Genomic DNA, 27,997 nt, shown 5'->3' with positions numbered 1-27,997 from the left:
GCTCTGCAGGACTACCCAAGCCAAGGACAGTGAGATGAGGTGAACTACCACAGAAATCTTTATTAAAATGTGTCATCAATAATATGTTAGCATACATACAATATACACACATACATATGTACATTCTTTGACACACCTCACAGATTGCCAACATCAGCTTAACCAATAAATTAAAACTAAAAACAAGGGGATAAGGGGAGGGATATTAGAGGCAAAAATTTCATTTTTATCTGGTAAGAAATTGTAAATTTCTCAGAACTTCCCTGGGGGAACCCTGACCAGAGAATCTTTAAACAAAATACATAAATCCCCACCCTCCCCCAAAAAAGATTCCAAAAGATGCAGTTACAACAAGTGTGCTTCTCAGAGCAGGAGCCTTCATTCCACTTCATGGTCTTCTGGCTTCAGAACAGTCTGGCCCTCCGCTGGAGCAGTGAGGTTCCTGTGGGCACTTGGGCTTGGCGCACCGTGGGCTCTGGGGGTCGAGGGGCAGGCTGCAGCATGGGAACGGGGGGAGCCACACTCATCTGAAGTGATGTCTGGCACATCATCCGACTGTGTGTCAGAGCTCTCTAGGTCACTGCGGATGCTTTCAGGCTGGGCCAGGCTGATGTCCCAAGCCTTACTGGCCAGGCAGTCTTTCTGTTCACAGCTTTGGTGTTTGCAAGGGGGATCCTCTTCACTGCCACCACTGCCACCGCCAGCACCACCACCATTACCCTCTTCATTCTCTGCCATCTGAGCATGGACATGGAGCGAGTCCTCTGTGCTGCTCCCACTCACCAGCTGATAGTGACTTGGTTTGGCTTCAATGTCCACTTGGATTTCCATATTGTTGCACTCTCTGTGGAGACAAATTCATCACACTGAGTCATACTAGGTTCTGTTATAGCTGCTCACAAAATAGTTTCTGGTTTCTGGCTTAAGTAGTTAAAAGAGATGGGTCAAAGTGGACCAGAGCGTACTTTTCCCCTTTCTACATGCATGTGCACACTCTTCAAAACCTCTCCTTAGAATATCTAAAAAGGTCCTCCAGAGTTCAACTAAGAACCTCATCCTATCTTACTTCAAATATGAATGTGAATGCAACTTGGCAGCTTTCTGTGACTGTGCCACAGTCAAAAGCCATAACCTTTGCAGTATGGAGGACCTCAACCATACCAGGCCAGACACAAAGTTCCAAATAAAAGCAAAGAGAGTATGGAACCAGATCCAGCAAAGGGCAACAGAAGCCTTAGACTTAAGACACCAGCCAATATCAATCCAGCTCTTTGGGTTCCAAACTGAATAATTAGACTGTGCCAACAGCTAGAAAAAAGAAGAGGGGAGATGGGAAAAGAAACAGGGAGGGAAGAAAGCAGGTAGTCTCTAAGAGTCAAGAGATGCTAAATGCTCCAGTACCACAAAAGTGCTCAATGGATTCAACAACACACATCTCCGACTAGACGACACACAGGGCCCTCAGATGAGGAGTGATCTTCTGAAGCCTGCCCTGGGCTCTGACTGCTCACATACCTGTCCTGTGGGTTGTAGGAACTGATTATGGAACCGGCCATAGCACGAGTGCTTGCGTTGTCACTAATTGCACCAAGACTGGCTGTGTCTTTGGGGAAAATTTCCTTTTGGACATCGGCTTGGACTTCTAACCTGTGTAAAGAGGGGACGTTCAAGTTAATATGAGACCTGGGTGTTCTGGCAGTCTGCTTCCTGGCACACATCTCTTCCATTATTCTCCTGAGAACTGTGATGACCTGCAAAATCATCTCCGTGCCTACACAGTTCCTTCCTTACATATCAGCTGAATGGTCCCCTCCTTCTGTCCCCAGTTCTACTATTTAACTTCAGATCCTTAACTAGATAGTTAACACTGGCTCCTCTTCAGCAGCCCCTGAGTTCCAGTCAACCTTCCAGAGCAGCATCAATGCAGGCAAAGGCGCAACCGTCCTAAAACCTTCTAACGTGTAGCTCCCCTCCTTCCAGCAGGTGCCTGTGGCCTTCCAGGTCTGCGAGCTGCTCAGGTTCATTTTCTCATTGTTAAGTCCGACATTACAACCTCCCTAAATCTGCATTTATACCTCTGTGGCTCTGTGGACGCTATGCTCTCTTTCTCTCAAAAGTTTCCCTTTCTCTGCCTAAAAAACGTTAGCAACAAAAGACTACCATTTCCTGTCTTTTCCATAATCAACGCGTCCAGCTGAGTGCCCAACCTTCTTCTATATCAGCTTACACACCTCTCTCCACTCCAGGGAGTGCCACAAAGGAAGAGCTCGCACCTCATTCACACTTTGCCCTTCCTACCCTGGACATAACAGGAAGAACTCAACACTTACTAACCAAGTTACGGACAGGCTATGGAAATGAAAGGCACACAGGAGCCAACCTCCTTCATCCTTGTCAGGAGCACTTTCCCAATGATGTTTCAAAGCTGGGAACCCCTAACTGCTTCCTTTCTGGCTCAACACCATTTTGTTCTGCACTTCAGTATTTCCTCATAATGGGCTTCCCAGTCAGGCCCATCTGACTCATTCACTTCCCATAAAGAAAAGGCTTTCACAGGATGCGGCAGCTGCCGGCTGCACTGCAGTCTCAGCAAGTCACGCTCCAGCTATGTCTGTGGCTCATTCAAGGGGAGTCGCCTTTAAGAGAGCACAGTAGTGAATACTCTAGCATGTGGGGGCAGGAGCCCCTAACAAGGGACACCAGTCACAAGATACAACAGCTAGGTCAGCAGTCTCCAGATCCTGCTGCCTGTCTCTCTGCCCTAGCACTCCACCTTAGATGCCCTTCAAGAATGAGGGCAACATGAGGGGGAGTGCGTTCAGGCCTGTGTTCCAGCTTCAGCTCGACTGCAGATCACTCACTGGGCACAGACTTTCTCAAAGCCCACCAGGCCACCTACTTGGTGGCCGCCAGAGGCTGGTTCATTCCAGTGGCTACACTAGAATCATCTGGAGAGATTTATTTTCTAAACATAGACCACCCTTAAGTTCCACCCCAGGAGATTCTAAGTTATTAATTCTGGAAATATGCTCTGAAAATCTATTTTTAAGAGGTTCCCAGGTGGATAAAGGACACCAAGGTGAAGGATGTAGTCCACTTGCCATCTGTCACTTGAGTCTTTTACGCAGCCAAATGGCCATCTGGTCTCGCTCTAAACTTCCAGGACAAGCGGCTCAGGATCTGGGAAGGCAGTTTGCCTTCTCTGGGGGCTTCCCACAGCCTCCCCTGTGGACTCTACACTGTACTGAAACCAGTAGAGGTTGCTGCCAGTCACTTTGGTTCTTTCTGCCAAAATGAGTTAGCGTCCTAATCCTTTTCCAAGCTGGAGGCCCTCCAGGTACCTGAAGGCAAGTCCTTCCCTTACTTCCTGCCCTGCTGTGCTCCACAAGGCTAACTCCACTGAACTAACTGCTTCTGTCTAATACCAGTTACACGTCTCTGAATATATAGTATGGCATTATGGCAAAATCCAAGTGAATCAGTTATTTTTATTGACAAGGCTTTACATATTCTTTTTGTTGTTGTTAGTCTTTTTTTTTTTTTTTTTTTTGAGACAGGGGTTCTCTGTGTTGCTTTGGAGCCTGTCCTGAACTAGCTCTTGTGGACCAGGCTGACCTCGAACTCACAGAGACCCACCTGCCTCTGCTTCCTGAGTGCTGGGATTAAAGGTGTATTCTTTTTTTAAAAAAATTATTTAACTTTATTTTATGGGCAATCCCCTGGAGTTACAGACAGGTATGAGCTGCTATTTGGGTATTGGGAACTGAACTTGGATCCTCTGGAAGAACAATCAGTACTCTTAACTGCTGAGCCATTTTTCAGCTTGTGTTATGTATTCCTAATACAAATTTATAGAATTGATTTTTCTACTCTATCCAATGGAAATAGGAGGGTCAAATAGAGTACAGTACAAGGAATCAATGTGATATAACATAAAACCAGCAACAAGCCTGAGAGTGCCTTCACTCTTCCTGCATCCTAGAGCAGGAAGCCTAATGAAGCAGTCAAAGATCATTCTCGAAATGGACGCCACTGTGATACAAAGAACTGTGACCTTTGTAGAAGAAAAATATCACTGGTGATTAAAGCAAAGTGGGACTTAGAAATGGCTCAGTGTGCTCTTCTTTTAAGAAATTCCAACTGCTTGTTACAGATCACTATTTACTTACCTGCTGTATTTTCCCTTGCCACTGGAGAGAATACCACCACTCAGGGTGCCTCCGGAAAGGGCAGCAAAGCTGGCTGTTTCACTATAAGGGCCTTGCATAACACTGAGTCCATCTGTAGGGCTCCCACTGGTGCTCAGCACACTAGTCAGGCCTTCAATACTGCTCTCTCCAATGCTGGGGTTCTTGAGGGCCCGCCAGGCATCTGCCACTGTGGGGAGAACCAAACATGTCCATTTGAGAAACACAGCATCAGCCGGGCGGTAGTGGTGCACGCCTTTAATCCCAGCACTCGGGAGGCAGAGGCAGGCGGATCTCTGTGAGTTCGAGTCCAGCCTGGTCTACAAAGGGAGTTCCAGGATAGGCTCCAAGGCTCGAGAAACCCTGTCTCGAAAAATCAAAAGAAAAAAAGAAAAAGAGAAACACAGCATCAGAACAGTCTGGTAGGCATTTTCCTGCAATGACTCTTCAGAGTGGAGGATTTTCACATGGAAAAGTACTACATTATTCACTTAAACAACAAGGAGATACTACACATCAGACTGTTTACATTTGTATTCAACCCTTTCAATAACTAAGGATTAGAAGCCCTTATTTTAGATGCTGAAATAAGAATTTTAAGATAAGGAAATAGTAAGAAATTAGCGAGGCAGTGGTGGCACACACCCTTAATCCCAGAATTTGGGAAGCAGAGGGAGGTGGATGTCTGTGAGTTTGAGGCCAGTCTGGGCTACAGAGTGAGTTCCAGGACAGCCAGAGAAATCCTATCTTGAAAAACCAATTTAAAAAGTTTTTTTAGGGACTGGAGAGATGGCTCAGAGGTAAAGAGCATTGCCTGCTCTTCCAAAGGTCCTGAGTTCAATTCCCGGCAACCACATGGTGGCTCATAACCATCTGTAATGGGGTCTGATGCCCTCTTCTGGCCTGCAGGCATACACACAGACAGAATATTGTATGCATAATAAATAAAAAAAAAGTTGTTTTTTTTTTTTAAATTAAATGACTGTTCAAGATCACTAAAGTCATACCAAACTTTAACTGCAACCCCATTACTATTTCCATGACACTGAAGCTACTTTTATCTAACTTAGTTCTGCTTCACTGTTTTTGTATTTTTGAGATATGGTCTCATTCCATTGCTCAGGCTATCCTGGAACTTACTATTTAGTCTAGGCTAGTCTTGAATCTTAGTCTCCCAAGTGCTAGGATTGCAGGTGCAAACTGCTATACCATACTTGTTTTTCTTTCTCATTTGAGACAGGGTCTCCTGTGGCCCAGACTGGCCTTGAAATCATGACCTCCTCTGCCTCAGCTTCTTCAGTGCTAAGATTTTAAGAAGTGTTTCCAGGTCCTTTTAAAATACGATTAGTTCATGTGTGCTCTTACTATGAAGCTTCAGAGACCTCTGGCCATCTCTGTAAGGGAAGAAACTTCAAGTAGGACTCAGAAGACCAGTCCTCACCTCAGGCCTGCAGAAGTTCTTGTTAACAAACACAAGCTTAAAGAAGTTCCTAGTGAAATGGCTGACAGCCCTGGCTCCCTCTTCACTGTGCTGTTGTAAAAAGCAGCAAGATAATAACTGTGCAAAGTCCTTGGAAGATGACAGTGCACTTCAGATGCAAGGCTTTCTTATCGCCACCAGCACACTCGGTTATTGGGTGTCCTATTACTTCATCCCCGCCACACACAGGCAACTACTGTGAGACAATCATCTTTTATCCTGTCACTTGTACTATTTTTAATAAAATGCTGATTGGCCAGTAGCCAGGCAGGAAGTAAGGTGGGGCAATGGTGACCAGGAAGAGGCATGGCAACAAGAATTATGGGAAGAGGAAAGTTTCAGTCTGCAGTCGTCACCCAGAGGCAGAGGAAACCAGACACAGAGCAAGCAAGATGTGACTGCCTTGTCAAAAAAGGTACCAAGCCACGTGGCTAACACAGACAAGAATCATGGGCTAATATAAGTTATAAGAGTTAATAAGAAGCCTGAGATACTAGGTCAATCAGTTTATAATTAATGTAGACCTCTGTGTGATTCTTTGGGATTTAACGACTGTGGGAACAGGATAGGACAGAAACCTCAGTCAACAGGCAACTACCAGAGGAATTAATAATTCTGGAACCAAGAAATGAAAGGCTAAAAATACTTTACCCCCTACAAGGCTCATTATCTAAAGAAATCCAAGATAATCTTCCTGTAAAAATGTACTAAATTCTACAGACTTTTATCTTTCGTTCCATAAATTCAAATGGAAACGAAATTCCTTCCTTTACCTGTGATTGGACCATCATCTTCATCAAACTCAATTTTCACCCCCTTTCCATTGGCTGTGCTAACTCCACAGCCACCTCCACGACAGAGAGAAATGGGTACAACCCCATAAACATATGCCAGCATAATGGGGACACCAATACCTGGGAAAAGAGATGGAAACATGTCAGCAGGTCAGTAGGCTGCAATTGCCCTGATTCTCCCTCCCCAACTGGGCACAAGCAAACATCTATGAAGAGAAAAGACAAACAGAATGGGCATCCTGGTATAACACACGAGCAGATGTAGAGTCACAAAGTCTGGATGTCTTGGCTTCAATTCTTTGGCTGTCTGTCCATAGAACCCCTCCAGAAATAAAAAGAATATACATGTAAAATCCAGCATGTGAAGTGTCATGTTGCTTTTATACTATCCCCTTCATTGCTGAAGTGCTAAACTGAGAACCAATCAAGAATCAAGTCTGATACAGAGATGAGTGCTTTACATTGGTATGGATCTTGGTTTGCTGATACAAATTTAACATCAATTTTGTTACATGTATATTTCTGCTCTTGATTAAGGTATTGTGCTTGCACAGCTCATTTAAAAATGAAATGTATAATTAAGAAATATAGGTTAATAGATAATCATCTATAGTAGTCAAGCTTGTAGTTATGTTAGTTAGATTTTCTAGATGTACAGAGGTATTTTAGATGCATAATTATTCTTCAAACCTCTCAAAGACTACAGAATAAGGCATTTAAAATGTTTTAATAATTTAGACTTTTCATGACAATGAGACACATCTGCTCCTGACAGCACCAATAACTTCAAGAAGAAGATGGGCAACAAAGAGGCTCCTTATGGAGTTTGCTGGCCATTTGGGCAAGAAACTGTTCTTGCCTGGACTGCTTGATATTATGCTATATGAACTGAACATGCAGGACCCACAGAAAAATGGCTGCTGAAGTTGCATAAAGAAAGGGAGACAGTTCTTCGGGGTTCCTGCTTCATGAAAGAATCTGCAAGACATTCTGCAAGATACAGAAGAAAGTGACTGACAAACTGCCAATATAGGCGGAACTGTCTTTAAAATTTCCTGCTTCGTGGAAAAATCTGCTGGACACTATGGGTCTATAGGCTGAAGATGGATGCCCCCCCAATCGTACAGAAAAACTTCGGGTGACTGTCCAGACACGAAACTGTCTCTGTCATTTCTAGAGTTTTTAAAGTTGCTTACAATGTACTTCCTGTTTTCTTAGGTAATATATCCTTCAGGAGTCTTTGATGGAGTTGAAGAATAGATAGTTATAGTTTTCCTTAGTTATGATAAAAGATGAAGTGGATATAAATATTCTAACTGTAATTCTTGCTTGATACCTGTTTTGCTATATGTAATTCTACTATGTTAAAGTTAAAACCTCCCTTTTTATTTAGACAGAAAAGGGAAGGAAATGTGAGATTCCCCTCTGTATGCTGTGAATACCATTGGTTAATAAAGAAGCTGTCTTGTGCCTGTGCAGGGCAGACTAGAGGTAGGTGCGGGGGAGGGGGCAATGGAAGTGGGACGGATGGACACTAAACTGAATGCTAGGAGAAAGAAGGTAGAGTCAGGAGAAGCCACGTAGTCCCACAGAGACAGATACCAGACAGAACCTTGCCAGTAAGCCACAGCCACATGGCAATACACAGATTAATAGAAATGGGCTAAATTAAGATGTAAGAGCTAGCCAATAAGAAGCTAGAGCTAATGGGTCAAACAGTGATTTAATTACTACAGTTTCTGTGTGGTTATTTCGGGACTGAGAGGCCGGGAACAAACAAGCGGCCTCCTACTACACAAACTCTGAAGGTTGGAGAGATGGCTCAGGGGATAATAGCAGTCGTTCTTCCAGCGGACCCAGGTTCGATCCCCAGTACCCACACAGCAGTTCACAACTGTTTAACTCTAGTTCCAGGGGCTCTGATGACATAGTCGTCCTCCATGGGCACCAGCACATATACAGACAACACACACATACACTATATATATATATATAAATCAGACCCTGGATGAATGAATGAATGATAACAGGGGTTAAGGATCCTTCAGACTGAATTCTCCAGTCACACTGCTGTGTGTGGCAGAGTAGCTCAGCATGTTACATGCTACAAGGTACTGCCTGAATTTGGGGCCAGAGAGATGGCTCAGTGGTTAAAAGCACAGGATATTCTTCCAGAGGACCCAGGTTCAATTCCCAACACCCACATGGCAGCTCATAACTGTAACCCCAGATCCAGGGCATCTGACATCTTCACAGACAGACATACATGTCCTTCCTCCTCTGCCTTTTTTTTCAAAGACAGGTTTTCTCTGGGTAACAGTCCTGGCTGTCTTGGAACTCACTCTATAGACCAGGCTGCCTCGAACTCATAAGAGAGCCACTTGCTTCTGTCTCCCTAGCGCTGGGATTAAAGGCTTGCAGTACTACCCAGCTACAGACATACATACAAAACACTAATGAACATAAAAAACAAATAAATCTTAAGAAAACCAAAGCAAACAAAAAGACTGTCTGCATTCACGTCGCAGGCACTCAACCTTGGCTCCACTGTATAGGCTGTATTTATATCTTTAGTTAGTCTGTCTTTGTGGTTCTTAATGAAGGCTGAATAGAGTCACATGTGAGACACTCAGAACCACTACTGACAAATGATGAAACTCATGAAATGCTGGCTACAAAAGATTTTTTTTTTAATTTTGTTTTTGTTTTTCTGAGACAGGGTCTCGTGTAGCTGAGGGTGGCTTTGAACTCCTGATCCTCATCTTTCACCACCTGAGTGTCAGGACGGCAGGGCTGTACCACCAGAGCAGATTAACATTTTTCTAAAACTCTCATACCTTCAAAATATTATGAGGCATTAACAGAAAATAAAAGTGGTTTTGTGAGTCCTATCACAAACAAGTAGAAGAAAAGGATGAAAATTTAAAATGTGGTGTTTAATTTTTGTTTAACGCACCCTTCTTCTGTGTGCTGAGTTCCAGGCCCTAGCCTAGGACACTCTGATAATGCAGTGTAGTGAAAAGTCACCACAGTAACAGTGTCTATTAAGATTTAATTTCCAGGTCGGGGAGACGCCTCAGTTGGTAAAGTGCTTATTTGCCAGCATGAAGACACGAGTTCAACCCATGTAAAAAGACAAAAGTGGTGGTGTACAATTACAATCTGGTGCTGGAGAGGCAGGCACAGGTGGTTTCCTGGGTCTTGCTGGACAACCAATTTGACAAGCTCCTAGCCTGTAAAGACCCTGCCCTGTATCAAAAACTAGGTAGACGGCTCTTGAGAATGGCACCTGAGGTTGGTCTCTGGCTTCCACCAACACTCCCACATTCACACAAGTGCCCCTGCCCTGACACCACACACATGAACACACAAAAAGAATCTCCACAATAAAGCACCTGGCTAGCTGGCTGACGTGCTACAGTAAGCTAACAGGGAGCTGTAGGCCCCACTAGCTTACCAACGCTAACAGCAGCAATCACTGGGGATGCAATGACTGACAAGGTCACTCCTCCTGTGATGGCCAAATTCCTCTTGTGTTTGGAGGTTTTCCTTCCCTCATATCTGCTATGAATCTAAGAATAAAAAGAAAATCCAGGTCAGCAGGTCAGGACATCAGTATTTCACCAGGGAAAAAAAGGACAAATGTTCATTTGCAAGTTATATTAAAACATACCCTCCACCCAAAGAGGAATCTTTCTCAAATTTCAACCTAACCCAGACCTGGAAAATATAAACGAATGCAGGAGAGTTAATCCATGAAAAGACAAAGCAGTTCAGGGAAATGAAGCTAAGCATTTCACCTCTAGTCACTGAAACAAACCAGGCCTAGGATGTTAATAAGAACTTTCAGATCTCATGGGGGTTTATAAAAATCCATTTAAGAAATTAAAGTTATTTTTATCTACAAACCAGCTGGTTTTCACGCAGCCCTGAAATATAAGCTCCTTTCCTTTCCTTTCCTTTCAAATTGTTGCCAACAAAGTCAAAGCTGTAGCAGGCCTAGAAAGGCATGTCTTACCTTCCTCCCAACGTAAACAGGAATGCCAATCACCATGGCAGGAATTGCAATGCCAGCAATGAGTGAGATCCCTACTGGAGCACCGATCAATGTGCCCAATTGCCAAAGAATCTTCTTCTTCCGGCTCCATGGCTTCTTGCCCCAGAATGTACAACCAGAGGGACTACAGGGGAAACAAGCTGAGGTTAATGTCAGCACCACAGACACAGCTATTGTCATCAGAGAGCTTGATAAGAACAACACCCATCTTTTCAATAAGAGTGACTGATTAAGTGACAGGAGGCAATAGAAAACAGATCTACTAGATAAAAAGGAGCAAAGGACAAGGGGTTCTGGACTTTGTGGGGGTTTTTGGTAAAGGAAGACCTCCAAAATTGAAATTCCTTTTCTTTCTTCTCTGCTGTGTCCTCCCTGCACGTATCTACATTTTCCTTACAACACTGACACAATTACCCTGACTGGCACCACTTGAGCTCCTGTCCAGCTTATGCACTTGATATCTCAGCCAATATGCCGTGTCCTGCAGCTCAGAACAGACTGCAGTTTAGTGGCACATGTCCCACCACACCTAACAGATACAAACCAGGTTCCTAGGGAAAGAGTTAGTGACTCATCATGCCCTTCCTATGAGTTTGTAACTCTGAGTATGGCTACTTTGACCCTTGCCCTTCTATGTCTGATTCTCTACCTCCTTCCCTTTGTGCTACCATCTCTACTTGATAAGGCTAACAATGTAAAAAGTAGAAATCCTGTCTTATTCAGTCCTGTGGCTCTAGTCAATCACTGCTATACATAAGCCTTCTAATTTTCACCAAACTGGAAATGAAGTGTCTCATCTCACAGTGAATGCTACACAATGATGTTACTAAATGCTAACTTATGTAGGGTAATAGTCACTTGCCGGGCGATGGTGGCGCATGCCTTTAATCTCAGCACTTGGGAGGCAGAGGCAGGCGGATCTCTATGAGTTCGAGACCAGCCTGGTCTACAGAGCTAGTTCCAGGACAGGCTCCAAAGCCACAGAGAAACCCTGTCTCGAAAAAGCAAAAAAAAAAAAAAAGTCACTCAATCCTTTAGAAACTTACTATGTGGAAAGAATTGTAAAAAGATCAGTTAATCAGATTAGATATGAAGTACCAAGAAGTAGCAACATGTACAGCAAAAAGTGTTGTAAATCAACACTTAATGGCAAAGAGAAAAAAGCATGGCACTGAAGGACGCAGCAGAAACTGGAAAGCTGGTGGATGACGTGGCATTTAAGTTGCTTTCAAGTACAAGTAAAAGCTTTGCAAACCAAGCCTAGTGACACATGTCTACTGAGGAAGCTGAATTATGTCAAGTTCAAGACAAAACCAGCCAACCTGCTTCAAAAAACAAACAAAGGCTACACCTTTGTGCAGTGCACACCTTTAAACAGGACACAGACGCAGGCAGATCTCTGTGGGTGTGAATCCTGGTCTACATAGTGAGTTCTGGGCCATAGCTACAGGCCAGTGAGACCCTGTCTCAAAAAAAGAGGAGGGAAGATAGGAGGCCAAGACAGCTCAGTGGGTAAAGGCTCTTGCTTTCAAGCCTCATGACTTAAGCTCAACCTTCAGAAGTCACAAGTTGTCCTCAGGCCTCTCCATGTATTACAGTATGGTGCACACAAGTGCATACACACAAAAGAAATAACTTTAAAAACTAAAAAGTAAACCTAAACATCAGAAACTGAACAGTCTGAGATAAAGGGTGACGCAAGGAGGCGGAAGTGGTCAGAAAGTAACTGTAGCCAAAAAGATAACATGAGCAAACCTGGAGGAAGAGACACAGGGAACAGCAAGCTCAGATTATTTGAACAGCATGACTAACCAGACTGTGGAAAGCCCTAAAAGTCATGCAGCAGGTAAGAGAGCAAGGTAGTGAAGACAGACAGCCAAGGCTGCTGGAGAAAACACCAGAGGTGAGCTTTAAAGGGACTTCTCACAGTTTCTTTTTTCTGTGAATGGGATCAACTATGGCTCTTGGGTATCCTTTACCCCAAATGAGCAAGAGAACAGGATGACAAGAGCGGCAGATACATGGCCCACCTTACCTGAGGTAATGCAAGTCGGAGATCTCTTTCATGCAGAGCCAGCAGAATTCACAGCCACACACTGCACAGGTCATGTGATTACAGCTTCCATCATTCATTTTGATAATGTAAGCACTACATCGTGGGCATGGCTTGATGTCATCTGCTAGGTAAGGAAGGAAAGACAGGGAGAAAAAAAAAAACACCCCCAGTTAAATCTAGTCTGACTTTACTAGTCAATACTAAGAGTGTACGTTAAAAATGATGACAAGGCAGTCAGGAGACTGTGCCTGCAGATTCCAAATTGTACAACACTTTCCTGAAAGGCTGACTATAAATATTCAGAACATTTGTTGTGTGTGTTTGTTTTGGGAACAGGGTCTCATGTAATTTCTTTCTTTTTTTTTTTTTGCCCGTGTATTCATCTGAGATTTTATTCTCAAAATCATATTTATTCCCTGTCTCATGTAATTTCTGAAGACGATCTTGAACTTACAATCCTCTGCCTTTATCGGCCAGTGCTGGGATTGCAGGCATGTGCAGCCATGACTGACCTCTATGGTGCTGAAGATCATCTCAGGGCTTAGTGCATGCATTAAGTGAGCATTCTACCAAGTGGGCTACTCCCCAGACTCAGGAATTCTCATAAAATGAGTCTGGTTTCACGTTAAGCTGCCTATTCCTGTAACTGACATCTTACACAGCACTTGAGTCACAGCAGGGCATGGAGACAGACTAGTGGTTCCAAGGCAAATGGAATTTCTACCAGTCAGTGGCTGACAGATTAAAAACAGGCCATTTTAGCAAAAAAATTCTGCAGCCCGGTCAGCTTTAAGTTTTGACAACAGTTCTTTAGCAAACTAACTTTTGCTGTTAACCATTTACAATTCCTTCCCATGACATTTTCAAATTTAAAAATCAGAAACCACCTAAACATCTATATAGCATGCACCTCGTGATTTTCACAAGCATTTACAAACTGTCCTGTCAAAGTGACCATTTCAGAGACTGTGTTGTGTTAGGAAAAAGCAAATGGCATAATTTGTCTCCTACTAACCTGCTCAAATGACATCAGTTAAGACAAAGTACATCTAAAAGATGCTGACATTTTAAAGATTGCTCTTAATAATCAAAGTGGAGGGTGACTGAGACAGTTCCCCTTTCAGGTTAATCATTAACCTAAACAGTGTTTATTTTCTTTTCTTAAATCTGTGCCCTACTTCAAAAAGCTGTGACGCACTTCAAGCTAGATGACAAGCAGGACAGGCTCAACACTAATTAAATGGTTCTCTGTCCTTCATGGAAAAAAACAAAGAGCTCTCCAAGCTGAGACATATATTAAAACAGCAACTTGAAAGTTCCATTTTGTTGTATTTCAATTTTACATAGCTAGGATTACCTATCATGGCCAACAAGAAGCAACACAGCAGATGTATCATTAAACATGTAACCAAGCCGGGAATGTGTCTGTAGTCTCAGCTATTCAGAAGAAGAACCAAATATTTTCTGTTCTCTGATCTCGAGGATACATGACTACACAGTGAGACAATCTCTCTTAGTTCTGGACGTACATTCTAGATACCAATAAGGAGACAATGAAGAAATGCCAGCTTATACCTGGTCCAGACTCTTGCCCATAGCTGAGACCTGAAGTGTGCTTGGTCCGAACTCGTAAAGTCTGAGCCCTCTGCTGACGGGCCATATCGCAGGTCTGGTTTGGATGCCATATCTGCTTACAGTGGTAGCAGAACTCAGTCTGGCAGCCTTCCCTCTCACAGGTTAGTTTTGGGCAGCTGGCACAGCCATAGGCAATAACAGCATAACTGGGGAAGGAAGCAAGAGGAGACAGCGGTAAGTGAGACTGAGCTGACAAAGACAGGCGTTGTTCATCAGAGCTTCTACTGTTTGGTGCACCATACACGATGCAAAGATCACACAGACAGACAGACAGACAGACACCGCCCCCCCTTAAGTAAACTAATTGTACCAACCCTCCTTGTGAAAAAAATGTTACTTCCTGAAAACAGAAGGGCATATTCTCAGCCTGAATTTCTAGCATTTATTCAGTCAGTTTAAGCTGCTTCAGAAGCAGTATCACAAATAACAGGGTATACAACAATTTCTTTTTAATGGTTTGCTATATTTGGAGAGACTGCATTTGTTTACATGAAAAGACAAAGCGGTTGTAAAATAAAGAGCTACAGCAGAAACTAAAGAACGTATGTGCTTTCATTTAAGATCCACAGTGGGGCTGGCCTGATCACAGCTTGAAACAACAGCTCTCCATAGATTACAGCCGTCTTCACCTCTCGAAAGCTCGTTTTTGATTTTCTTTCTTTTTTAAAAGATTTATTTTTGCTGGACGGTGGTGGCGCAAGCCTTTAATCCCAGCACTCGGGAGGCAGAGGCAGGAGGATCTCTTGTGAGTTCGAGGCCAGCCTGGTCTATAAGAGCTAGTTCCAGGACAGGCTCCAAAGCTACAGAGAAACTCTGTCTCAAAACACCAAAAAAAAAAAAAAAAGATTTGACCACGTTATAAATGTGCACCAAGCATGTGTATGGTGTCTGAGGAGGTGAGACGGGGCATTGGGTCACCTGAAACTGAAGTTACAGACGGCTGTATGACACCAATGAGGGTCATACAATGAACCTGGATCCTCTGCAAGACAAGACTTCTTCTTCTTCTTTTTTTTTGGTTTTTCGAGACAGGGTTTCTCTGTGGCTTTGGAGCCTGTCCTGGAACTAGCTCTTATAGACCAGGCTGGTCTCGAACTCACAGAGATCCGCCTGCCTCTGCCTCCCAAGTGCTGGGATTAAAGGCGTGCGCCACCACCGCCCGGCAAGACAAGACTTCTTAACTACTAAGCCAATCTTACAGTCCTATGATTTATTTTCAGTTAATTACATGTATTCTGTGTGTCCGAATGTGGATATGTGCATACGAGTGCAGTACCCGGAGAACAGAAGAGGCACTGGATTCTCTGCAGCTGGAATTCCAGGCACTTGTGAACTACCCAACAAAGGTGCAGGAACTGAACCTGGGTCCTGTGCAAGACCAGAACATGCTCTTAACTGCTCAGCCACCCTTTCAGCGCCTCACTTTTAGTGTTCTTTATTCTCTTCTTCCAATTTAATTCTGTACTCTCTAATGTCTACTTTTTTTTTCTTATTTTTCTCTCCCTCCTCCTATATTTTAAAAAAGATTTACTTTTATGTGTGTGGGTGTTTTGTCTGCATGTGTGCATGTGTACTACACACATGCCTGATATCCATGGAGGCTAGAAGAATGCATCAGATGTCCTTGAACTGGAGTTATGGACAGTTCCGGGGCACCATCTAGGAACTGGAAATTGAACCTGGGTCCTCTGGAAGAAGAACCTATGCGCCTAACCAACCACTGAGCCAGCTCTCCAACTCCCTAGTGTCTTCTTTCTTGACAGCTTCCAAGACTGTAGCACTACTAAGACTACTTAATACTATTTAATACTTCTCTACTAAGACAGTACAGTCACGTCTTCCTTCCTCTGCTGACAGACACACACTTATTTTGTCAGTGCTAGCATCAACCATTCTCATAATTCCTGTTTATTTGCTAAGAATTACTTCCCCATAAATAATCCAATATATTTAAAACTACTAGTCTTTCTAATTAATTCTTTGTTTGTTTTTCGAGATAGGGTTTCTCTGTGTAATATGGCTGGCCTCGAACTCACTGAGATCCACCTGCCTCTGCCTCCTAAATGCTGGGATTACAGTCACCACTTGGCCTCTAATTAATTCTTAATAATGTCAAAGAAATGCTTAGATTGCCCTTACAAGTGGACATTTGCTTAAAACAAAATTAAAGGGCTGCATGTAGCTCAGCAGAACATTTGCCTAGTATGTGCAAGGCTGTAAACTCAATCCCAGGTACTATATAAAATTAACTAATTAAATTTAAAAAAGCAATTTAGAGAAACACAGGTTTTTGTGTTGTTGCTGTTTTTAGTATTTTGAGATGGGGTTTCTCTCTGTAGTCCTGGCTGTACTGGAATCTGCTCTATAGATTGTTTGAGGCTGGTCTCGAACTCAAGAGATCTGCCTGTCTCCCGAGTGCTGGGATTAAAGGTGAATGTCACCATTGCCCTGCTGAAACAGTTTTTTTTTATTAAAAAAAAGGATTTGTTTTATTTCTAATTATGTGTACATGTGTGGGCATGTGCACACAAAGGCAGGTAGGTAGGTGCCTGTGGAGGTCAGATGTGTCAGATTCCCCTGGAGTTGGGACCTGCAGGCAGGTGTGATCCACCTAATGTGGGTGCCGGGAATTGAACTGGGGTCTTATGAAAGAGCAATCTAAGATTTTAATCATCTGAGATCTGCACCACCTTACCTGTCCACAAACACATCAATGACTGCATGTTTACTGCCAACTGTACTTTGTAGCCCTGTAGTTTATACTTTTCTCCAATATCGAAAGACCTCAAACAACTTTAAGTGCTAGCAAGCTTTTCCTGATTTAGTCTATAGTTTTCTCGTTCATTAATTTATGCAAAGATGTTCATTATAGCAGTTTAAATCTTCAGGTTGATTTAAGAATTACACTGCAGATATAAATGACAATATTATCTCCTGTGACATAATAGGCTTAATATTCTCAGAAAGAACAAAGTGAGACTAGGTCAATGTGTGAATACAATGATTCATATCCTGTAGGAGTTCTGAGCAAATTTACCTCAGCTAGCAGGAAAAACAGCTACTAAACAGTGTACCTTAGAAAAAAAAGTGACTTGCTTGCTATTTTGTGTTAATTCAAAAAGTACAGATGGCCCCTGAAAAGTAATAAGTCAAGTTCTGAAGATACAAATTAAGTAAAGTACCAACAAATAGGGAGGTCTTAAACACTTAGTAACCCATTCCTACTTCACAAGGCTCAAGTGATCATTAGATGATTTTTTTAATTTTTTTTATTTTTAATTTATTTATTTATTAAAGATTTCTGTCTCTTCCCCGCCACCGCCTCCCATTTCCCTCCCCCTCCCCCAATTAAGTCCCCCCCCAGCCCGAAAAGCAATCAGGGTTCCCTGTCCTGTGGGAAGTCCAAGGAACCCCCACCTCTATCCAGGTCTAGTAAGTTGAGTAGATGATTTTTTTTGTGTGTGTGTGTGTAAGAGTGCTAGGAATTGAATCCAGCATCTTGTAAACTAATGTTTCACCAGTTAGCCATATCTTCCAAACCCAAGCTTTCTTTTTCTTCCTTTCTTAATGTAGAAAGTTAGGATAATTCTTTTTTTATTTTTTTTAATATTTATTTGTTTATTATGTATACAACATTCTGTCTGTGTGCATGTCTGCAAGCCAGAAGAGGGCACCAGACCTCTTTACAGATGGTTGTGAGCCACCATGTGGTTGCTGGGAATTGAACTCAGGACCTTTGGAAGAACAGGCAATGCTCTTAACCACTGAGCCATCTCTCCAACCCCAAGTTAGCATAATTCTAAACAGTATTTTTTAATCATTTTCATTCCTTCACTGTCAAACCTAGGCAAGGGTTCTCTGCCTATTCCATGTCTACAAGACCAGGGTATAAACGTATCTGCTGCCTGGTGTTGATGTTGGTGGTGCACATTTTTAATCCAATCCCAGTACTCGGCAGAGAAAGGCAGATTTCTGAGTTCGAGGTTAGCCTGGTCTACAGAGTGAGTTCCAGGATAGCCAGGGCAACACAGAGAAACCCTGTATCTGCTGTGGTTTCAGACTTCACATACCCTGGTTTTTTTTTTGGTTTTTTTTTTTTTTTTTGGCAGATTTGGCATCTTTTCATCAGGCAGTGAGCAGACAGTCCTCAAATTTTCAAGGAATGACAAGACAATAAAGCATTGCATACAGAGGCCACAGACTGGCACAGCAAAAACGGGAAGTCAATTTTAGGAATGGAATTTGGTTCCAAGGAAGTAAAATAACCCCAACACTGATGACTCTATGGCAGTCTGTCACTATGACACAGAGTTACTCAGAGCACAGGACTTGGAACTCTTGTTCTAGGGCACCTTCTCTGTGCTGATTCACACTGCATGACATGGATGAACTTGACATCTCCAAACCTTAGCTTCTCTTCTCTGATGGAGGCAGAGGAGCCTGCTAACTTCAAGGACAGCTCAGCATTCTCACCTGTAGGTCTAACCTTGCATGAGAACATTTCATATACTGCACTGGACCTGCCTCTGCCTGCTCTTTCCTTTCTGCACAGCGATGTCTTTTTCTCTCCTTTCTGGTAAATAGCCATTTAATAACTAGATAGCTAGCTCAAGTCAGGCAGGTAGGGCATGCCTTTAATCCTAGCACTCAGGAGGCAGATCTCTGAGTTCAAGGTCAGCCTGGTCTACACAGCGATTTCTAGGGCAGCCAGGAAGGACTACACAGATAAATCCCATCCAGGCAGATGGCGGCCTATCTGCACAGTGCAGTTTTAACAGCACATTACATTGTCTACATCTCCCGCCACACAGCATACCTGTGGTGGGCACATGATAGTGTTGCTCTTTTGTGTCCAGGGCATTCTAGCTCTTCTTCTAGCCATCACTGCCACATTTTCGTCTTAGCTATGTATGCTTGGCTTTTTATGTATCATGCACTATAATTTACTCCTCCATTTTTATATAAATTCATCTTAAAGGTAAAGCTTCTTAAAAGAAAAAAAAGTAAAGCTTATAATTCTAAATAAGGAAAATTTTCCCTAGTTGGAATAAAACCACATTCATGACACTCAATTTGCCCTAGCCATGTTGTTTCTTGTCTTGTATGACTTACATTGAAGGGAGCTTCTCTACTTCTTCTTACTCTGCTGTTCAGTTTAACCAGACATTCAAGTTTGTTGATTAGAAGCTTAAAGAGGGAATAACAAATTATATGCTGCCTCAAGCACAGAATGCACTCCTCCAAGTTCACACAACTTTTATGTTAAATTGTCATAAACATCACAGTGTAGCAGACTATTTTAATTTTAACCCTGGAAAAAATTTTCATCAATATAAATTATATTACTCCTCAATAGACTCCAATGGTTAAAAAAATGTGTTTCTATATTATGTCTGCACTTCCAGTCCTCAAGTCTTACAAGGTAACAAGATTATCCATTTACAAATGGACCCTGAGGTTCTTAAAAGGAGACAGACATGGGGTTAGAGAGACGGCTCAGTGATTAATAGTGCTTGTTGCTCTTGCAGAGGACCCTGGCTTGATTCCCACCACTCATATGGTGGCTCACAACCAAATGTTACTCCAGTTCTAGGAAATCTGGCACTATGTTCTGACCTCCACAGGTACCAAATATGTACTTGGAGAACATACATACATGCAGGTAAGACACCCATATACATAAAATAAATAAAAATAAAAGGGGCTAGAAAAGCCATACCCCTACTATTTCCTTTTTCTTGCCCTATTTCATACTCATTTCTAACCCAGACAACTGTAAAGGTCTCTGTATTGGACTCTCTATTTCTTATACCAAAAATCATAGTTTATTCCAGAAGGTAATCTATCCAGGGGTTAGTTTTCTTGCTCAAATTCTTTTAATAAAAAAGAAAAAAGAGGGGGCTGGAGATATAGTATCACGTGCATGTAACCCCAGCACTTGGAAGGCTGAAGCAGGAAAGTCTTGTGTCTGAGGTCATCATGGGCTACATTACATTGGGAGACTATATCTCAAGGCAAAAACAAAAAGACAAAAAAAACAAGATGGCTGGAAAGTCGGAAGGTATAAAGATATAAGGACAGATTAAATAGGTGAAGTTTTATTTTTCACAAGGTCTTGCCATGTGGTTTTAGGCTAGCCAGAACTGCTAACTGAACCAGATTCCAAACTCAGAATGCTGTCTTGTGTTTTATACCTCCACATACTGCTCATAGCACTAGGGTTCTAAATGCTTTATTTACTTTTGTCTGCCAGGTATGTATTTCTTTAAGGCTGGCCTTAAACTTGAAGTAATCCTCCTCTCTTTACCTTTGGAGTGCCAAAATTACAGTAATGTGTCCTTATGTCAGGTAAATAAGCGATTTTTACACCCAGAACCTATCTTATAGTTCAGGTAATCAGCGAACATTTTTAAGCACGCTAGAATGAGTACTTCGGCAAACGGGAAAGAAGTATTACTGAGCTGGAAGATGAGTACACATGGAGACAACAGCAAGTAAAGGGCCAGGTAAAGAGAAAAGGTTGAGGGCTGTGGGGATGGTAGAAATGCTTAACTAGCAAGTACTGAGACTATGAGTTCAGTACCCAGCATTTAAGAAATAAAAAAAAAAAAGAAAGAAAGAAAGAGGCGGGCAAGATTGAGGAAGGCTTTGGAAAGGAAAAGGCCTGGCTGGGCATGATGGTGTATACTTGTAGTCTCAGAACTCAAGAGGCAGAGGCAAGGGACTACTGAAAGTTTGAGGCCAGCAAGGGATATATGGTCTGACCCTGACTCAAACAAACAAAAGAAAAATCTTTTACTGAATGTGAAAGATCTCTCAGCCAGGGAGCTTGTTCCTCTCTCACAAATGTACTGTATATAAATTAATGCACTATATATAAGTGAACAGAGACTCCCTGTTTATAAGATGGGCCGGTAGTGTGGAAGGTCAATAGCTAACACTATCTGCTGGAACAGTGAGAAGTAGGACTCTCCAGGGAATGGAGGCAGCAATGAGAGGCTGGAACCTGGACCTGCAACAGAATTTGGGTCAAGACAGTCATAGGACTTCTATTCTGAGGACCCGCCTCTGTAGGACAGGAAATTCTGTTGCCTACTCTACTCACCCCTCGGTCTCTCAGAGATTCTGAAACTTAAAGATGGACAATAGAACACCTGGGAGGAAGACAATACAGTTACATCACTTGTGGGTTCCTGAAAGGACACACTTTGGCAGAGACTCAAAAGTGTAAAAGATCACCTGCACACTTACTAGGAAGCATTAGCCCCACATCTGAACTTACTTGAACTGGTTTCTCCTTTACAAAGCACACTTACCACCATCTATCTGTATGTGGCTAAAGTGAAATTACTATTTCATTAAGATAATACTCAGGCAACTCACCACAAAGAACTACAAAAATGTAAGCTACTTGCATTTCAAGTTAATTTTATCTCACTTTGAAAGTATATTTTTAATATTACACTTGTTACTATAGTATTTGGTATCTCAAATAATAATGTGTATGTTTTCCCATTGAAATTGGTTCTCTCGCTGATAAAGCCGGAAGAGAAAAGTATCAGAACTCTTGTCTTTCTTACAAATATCTATCTATCTATCTATCTATCTATCTATCTATCTATCTATCTATCTATCTATCTTAATTTATGGTGTTCTCATTAACTTTGCCATGGTAAAACAATCATAACTCCTAACTCTATAAGGTCACTTATGTGACTCCTCAGCCTAAAGAGTGTACACATACATACATGGGAGGACTTGGCCAATTTGGCTGTCAAAGGTGATGTGTGGGCAGTAAACATGGTCAGAAATAGGAAGAGATAAATGAGATTTAGGATTTCTTTTCTAATGCTTACACAAGATTTTTGCCAGACCCAGAAGAATAGGATAGTTTAATTAAAAAAAAAAAAGAAAGCAAGAAAACAAGCAAGAAAGCAAGAAAACAAGCAAGAAAGAAAGAAAGAAGGAAAGAAAGAAAAAAGAAAGAAAGTCCACACATGGTAGTGCTCACATGTAATCTGGCACTGGGGAGGCCGAGGCAGGAGGCTCAAGTTTGAGACAGTCTTGGCTAAGTAGCTAGGATTAGGAATACAGCTCAGCAGGCAGAACACTTGCTTGGCACACAAAAAGCACTAGATTCAATCCCAGCACTGCATAAAATCAGTGTAATGGCACAAGACTGCATCCCCATCACTCAGCAGGTAGAGGCATGAGGATTAGAGTACAAGATCATCAACAAAACAAAATATGAGGCTGAATCTAGGCATGGAGGGTCACACCTTTAACCCTAGCACTAGGGAGAAAAGACATAGGTGGGTCTCTGGGGGTTTGAGGCCAGCCTGGTCTACAGAGTGAGTTCTAGGACAGCCAGGGCTACACAGAGAAATCCTCTAAAAAGCCAGAGGTGACAGCACATTCTTGAAATTCAGCCCTGGGGAGGCAGGGAGAGGTGGCACTCTGGGGCTTATTGGCCAGCATAAATTGACCTCTGGTCTTCACACATACCACAGAAGCTATTTTCTTCTGACATTAAAACAAGGTGGCAGAACAACTGTCCATTGAGAACTGAGACAATCATTTGGAAAGTAACTGAATTATAAAGGGACACTGTGTATCTAACCACCTTCAATCAAATATTTCAAAGTCACTTTATAAACAATAATTAATTAAGCCTTTTAAGTCTTAAGAAAGGATTAGGCCTCTGTCAGATAATAAAGACAAATCAGGTAGACTCGGAAGAGAAACTGGAGTCTAGCATCCCTGGCTCTTTCACTGTTGTTCCTAGAACATGCCCAAGCAGTGGCAGTCCCCAAAGTTCAGATTGTGATGATAAGCCAATACTTGAGTTGAAGAAATATTGGGCTTTGGAAGTAAAACTACTATTTCAACACTGGAATGTTTTATTGCCTACCAGTTTGCTGTAACGACCCTGAACAAATTATTTAATTTCTCTAAACATCAGTTTTCCCATTTGTAAAACTGTATCAAATCAACCTCAAAGAAGATCAAAATATACATGCCTGGCACAGGTACCCAGATACTAGTTTGCTTTCTTTCCCTAGACTTTACATTCTTTAAACACACACACACACACAAAGTGTGCATATGATTGTTATATTTTGACTAATTAAAACTAAATCTGACAGACTCTCAAAAATAGAAAATAAGCTTTAAACCCCCCCCCCCAAAAAAAAACCACACACACGCCCACACAAACATCCTCTGGATGAACCTACCCCATTCTTACTAAATGAAGAAAAACCCAGTCTAATTCTTTAAAAACTTTAAAACCACTACTAGTTTGTTTAGATCTGTCACCAAGCTTTCATATTAATTTCTGTTCATTTATATCTATGTGAGTAAAGATACAGATTGACTTTTAAAAAGCAAACGAATTGCGGAGCTTTTCCCAGAAAGATGATAAGGGAAGAAAGTCATATTTTATTGTTCAAACTCAAACTCTCACCTCTACAAAAGGAGCTAGTACACTATTCTGCAGTTAATCAGGCAGTGCTTCCCTATATTGAAACAGACCAACAGTATCAGCAAAACCCGAATGTTCTGTAAATTAACTTCCCCAGGCCAGCCAGGCCACCAGAAACAAGCACACCCTTTCAAGAGTCTGTAAGGCCTTCCTGGTACTGAACAGAAAGTGAAAGCCTCTGGGTACCTTTGACCACATTTCCAAGTAACTCTGAGCAATTTCGAAACTCCATCTCAGTGAGGTTAAATACACGCACTTCTTAACAAGTCTGGCACTCTCTGACACCCTAAACAGCTCCTTTTGAAGGGAGACAAATGGCAGCATCAAGGAAATCTCAACTCAGCCTTGATACACAGGCTACAATTAAAAGCTTTTAACTCCTTTGAAGCAAGGGTTCCCACACTTTTTACTAGCATTACGTTTCTGCGAGGAGAATCTTCTGCCCCCAAAACATGACACACAGAATGTAATTAATCTGCCCCAAAGTCACCGAGCAGGTAATGGCAGTCTGACTCCCCAGCACACAGAAGAGCCCCTTCTTAGCTGCATTTGGCCATTCATAGATTGGAATGATAAGGACCAGCAGGTTTTTTAAAGAAAGGGGTGGAGAACCTCCACTGAAAGCTTCAGATAGGGAGATGGGGTACTCCCGCTTCAGACAGAGCATGTCAACTCATTGTCCGTTGAAAGTAAGCCCACTCGGGGCGTTAAAAAGACTGTCATGCTGATCTCAAGATCGAGGGGGTAGGCAAACACATTTTCTCCCACCGAATCAACTTCTGGGTAGGCACCGTCTCGGTGTGCCTTTCACTCACCCTGCCCTAGGCAGCGCGTTAAGAATCACAAGGTGCCTGCCAGCAACTTGGCACAGCACGCAGTGCCCAGGGTGCCTCTAGAGCTCGGGGAGTGAGCTGCCTTCTCTCATCATCTACAGCTCAACTTTCAGCAGCGGCTGTCAGGAAGAACACGCCTTCTCCTGCAATGCTGCGAAGTGCGCCCCTAGCCAGATGGACACACCCCTCGGAGGCGCTGCCCCTTTAACAGGGCACTTTCATTTTCGCCTTTAACAAATACCCCGCCACTATCATTACGAGACACCCCATCCCGAAAAAACAAAAAACCCTGGCCAAAAAACCCCCCAAAGCCCCTGCTCACCCTGGTCTCCTGACTTAATGGACAGTTCTCTTCTCTTTACCGCTCAGCCACCACCTCAAACTCCTAAGCAGCCATTGGGTGCCGAGTGCCACCCGTCCGGTTGTGGGGCTGGTCCGAGGCTCGGTTACTCAGGACCATCCCTCCTCTCCCTCAAGCGGGGTGACACCCGCTGCACCCGGGACGGCCCCCCGCGGCCACGCCCCCGCGCTCACCCGCAGTCAGGGGCGGGACACCAGCGGCAGTCGGGGTCCGAGGCCAGGTACCGGCGCAGCATGAACTCTTCGTACTTGTGCATGAGCGGCGGGTCGGCCAGCAGCAGGCGGATGTCGTGCGGGTTGAGCCGCTCGCTGCACTCGGGGCAGCTGATGGGCACGCGGCTCTCGCTGATCTCCAGGCGCAGGTAGTGGCGGAGGCAGTCCCGGCACGAGCGGTGCGGGCAGCTGAGGAGGCGCGGGGCCCGCTCGGGCGGCAGGCGCACCAGGCACAGCGGGCACTCCACCTCCTCGGCGCCGCCGCCCTCGGTCGCCTCGTCCTCCTCCGGCCCCGCCGCTGCGGCCTCCGCCTCAGCCTCGACAGCGGGTTCGGCGGGCAGAGCCTCCATCGGCGGGGCCTGGGCCTCGACCGGAGCCGGGGCGGGAGGCGGCGGCGCGGCCGGGGGCGGCGGCTCGGCCTGCGGTTTGGTCCGGGCGCGGCGACCGCGGGCCGAGGCGGAAAAGACACTGTGGAAGGTGAGGCGCCGGCGCCGGCCGCCGCTGCGGCACTTCGGGTCGGGGGCGGCCGCATGGAGCGAGGTGGAGCGCGGCGACTCGGAGTCTTTCTCGGAGCCCATGGCCCGCAGAAGCTGAGGGGCCAGGGGCGCCCAGCGCCGCCGCAGCTCCCGCCTCAGCGGCCCCCCGAGCCGGCGCCCCGGCCGCCGCCGCCGCCGCCTCGGCAGCCCTCCCGGAGACAGAAGCCGACCAGCCGCTACGAAGTGGTTATAAAGCCTCCGCCCCGCGCGCCGCGGCCCACTGCGCAGGCGCCGGCCTCAGACACCTCACAACCCGTGCGGCCCCGCGAGAGGCGTTGGGCGGGGCTGGGAGGGCGCGGCCTGAGGCCTGCGGTGAAGCCCCGCCTTCCGCAGTCAGGTGGTCTGGCGCAGCCATATTGCTCCACCCTCCGTTCCGGGGGCCCGGCCCATTGGGCTGGGTGCTCGGTCCAGCAAGGGAGCCTTCGGTTTATCTGTAAAGAGAAGACGCCCGCGGGCCCACCGTCCAACACCTCTGTTGAAGCTAGCCATTAAGTGGTAGGGAATGTAGTAGTCATTGAACATCTCCAAACTGAGAGGCACCGCTGGGTAAGACAGGGTCCCCTAGCTGCAAGGGATCCGGAGAATAAAGTCCAAAAGTCTTAATCTAGTACTTGCTGTTTTCTGCTAACTAACGAACTGTACTCCTAAACTGTATCTCCCATTCTGTCTTCCAGGTACTCTGATTCTCCATTGTTGGTAGAAAGAGGGCCAGCAGTTTGGTGTCCGGAAATGTCTTCTTTTAGTCCCCCATCCCCCCCAAACCCTTAGGCTTGATAAACAAGAGACAGGCAGACACCTCAACAGCAACAAAAACATGTCGGAATTAGATTTTGGTTGCAAATTAGAGACTCAAAAGGGGAAGGAAGGGTTATGGCAGAAAATTTCTTTAACATGAAAAACACGCTCACAGATTGACAGTTTAAGCTTCAAAGTCTTTAGGTCACCTCCTCCTGGTCCACATTCTAAACAATGGGAAGGAAGACATCTTCATTCTTTTAAGAAGACTGATTTGAATGGTCTGCAGGTTTTAGCTTAAATCTCACTGGTCAAAATAGTTATCTTGACACATCTGTCTCTTTTCTTTTTAAAAGATAAAAATAGTGCCTCTGTTATTAATAAGCGTGGCGGAATGAGGGCTCAGTAGTAATGCACTTGCCTAGCCTGTCTGAGAGAGAGAACGGTGTGATGAAATAACAAACCCTTGACCTTGATAAGCAGTCTTCTTCTTTTTTTTTTGTTTTTTTTTTGTTTTTTCGAGACAGGGTTTCTCTGTGGCTTTGGAGCCTGTCCTGGAACTAGCTTCTGTAGACCAGGCTGGCCTCGAACTCACAGAAATCTGCCTGCCTCTGCCTCCCGAGTGCTGGGATTAAAGGCATGCGCCACCAACGCCCGTCTTAGGGATTGGCCGACGTTTAAAACCAGCCCCCCAGATCTTTACACTTTTGAGATTAAACACAGCACAGCAACACAATCCACTGGGAAAATGTCCGGTAATGAGAACTGAGAATCAGGATCTAGTGACCTAAGAGGAAAATCAAGCAGGACTGATGTTATAGATGCCAAGATAAATTGTTTACAGGAGGGAGTGGTCAACTACCAATCGTGACAGATGCTGCTGGGAAGTCAAGAAAGATAAGAACAGAGAAATGACCGCTGGGTTTGGCCATCCTAAGGAATCCAACATGAGGTATTAAGGTAGTAAGGTCCAATAAAGGGTTACCCTTAAGAAGGAAAGAGGTTTGATGCTATATAGCTAAAGCAACAATGAGTGTCTGTATGGTGATCAGGACAGGCTAGGTTCTGTTGTGGTAGCAGATACACCAGAGAGCTCAGAGGTTTAGCACAGGTGTGTTTTCCTCACTTGTGTAAAACCTGCTGCGGTGGTCTGTCTGATTTGGTTAGATTTAGAATTGCCACAGAAACACATCTCTGGTTGCATCCATGACAGTGTTTTCTGAATAGCAGAGAGGAGAAGTAAGAATCCACCCCAAGGGCAGGTGGCACCATCCCGTGGCTGTGACCCACCCTGGAGCTGAATAGACAGGAGAAAGCAGCTGAACAGCAGCTCGTTCTCTCTCTCTCTCTCTCTCTCTCTCTCTCTCTCTCTCTCTCTCTCTCTCTCTCTCTCCCCCCCCCCCCTCTCTCTCTCTGCTCCCTGACTGCGGATGCAATGCGATCAGGACTTGCCGCTGCCATGACATCTCCTCCATAGTCTGTCTGTACACTCAGACTGTGTGCCAAAGTAAGCCCTTCCTCCTTCCTGCTGTTTCTATCAAGTATTTTTCAGAGCAACAAGAAAAGTTAATATATCTGCTATGAGTCAAGGTATTCTCCAAGATAAGTTACATTTTAAAAAATTACT

The 27,997-nt window shown here is 44.1% G+C and overlaps 1 protein-coding gene across 2 annotated transcripts; it reads right to left on the bottom strand.

The window, feature by feature from the left end:
• Nucleotides 1-40: 40 nt before the first annotated feature.
• On the bottom strand, nt 41-25,822 carry Rnf19b (ring finger protein 19B). 2 transcript variants are annotated; one of them, XM_075945004.1, is made up of 9 exons: nt 25,061-25,822; nt 14,150-14,355; nt 12,554-12,695; nt 10,480-10,642; nt 9,919-10,033; nt 6,441-6,581; nt 4,170-4,377; nt 1,516-1,647; nt 41-844 (listed from the first exon to the last, which is right to left on the bottom strand). In XM_075945004.1, the coding sequence occupies exons 1-9, from the start codon at nt 25,675-25,677 to the stop codon at nt 379-381; spliced, it is 2,190 nt and encodes a 729-aa protein (XP_075801119.1). In that variant the 5' UTR covers nt 25,678-25,822; the 3' UTR covers nt 41-378. The 2 variants fall into 2 exon arrangements, with proteins under 2 accessions (XP_075801119.1, XP_075801118.1); XM_075945003.1 differs by having other exon boundaries at nt 234-844; nt 12,554-12,698.
• Between the last annotated feature and the right edge of the window lie 2,175 nt (nt 25,823-27,997).

Source organism: Microtus pennsylvanicus, chromosome 13 (assembly GCF_037038515.1).
Source record: "Microtus pennsylvanicus isolate mMicPen1 chromosome 13, mMicPen1.hap1, whole genome shotgun sequence".
In the NCBI taxonomy this organism is placed as follows: Eukaryota; Metazoa; Chordata; class Mammalia; order Rodentia; family Cricetidae; genus Microtus; species Microtus pennsylvanicus.
This window is presented reverse-complemented; position numbering and strand designations above follow the sequence as displayed.

Excerpts from the sequence above, each read along its gene's own strand:
- Rnf19b (XM_075945003.1), bottom strand. The coding sequence starts at position 25,677 with ATGGGCTCCGAGAAAGACTCCGAGTCGCCGCGCTCCACCTCGCTCCAT. Across the intron at positions 10,643-12,553 it reads TCCGACTTGCATTACCTCAG|TCCCTCTGGTTGTACATTCT; the intron begins GTAAGGTGGGCC and ends TTTCCCCTGTAG. Across the intron at positions 6,582-9,918 it reads GATTGCTGCTGTTAGCGTTG|GTATTGGTGTCCCCATTATG; the intron begins GTAAGCTAGTGG and ends CTCTTTTCCCAG.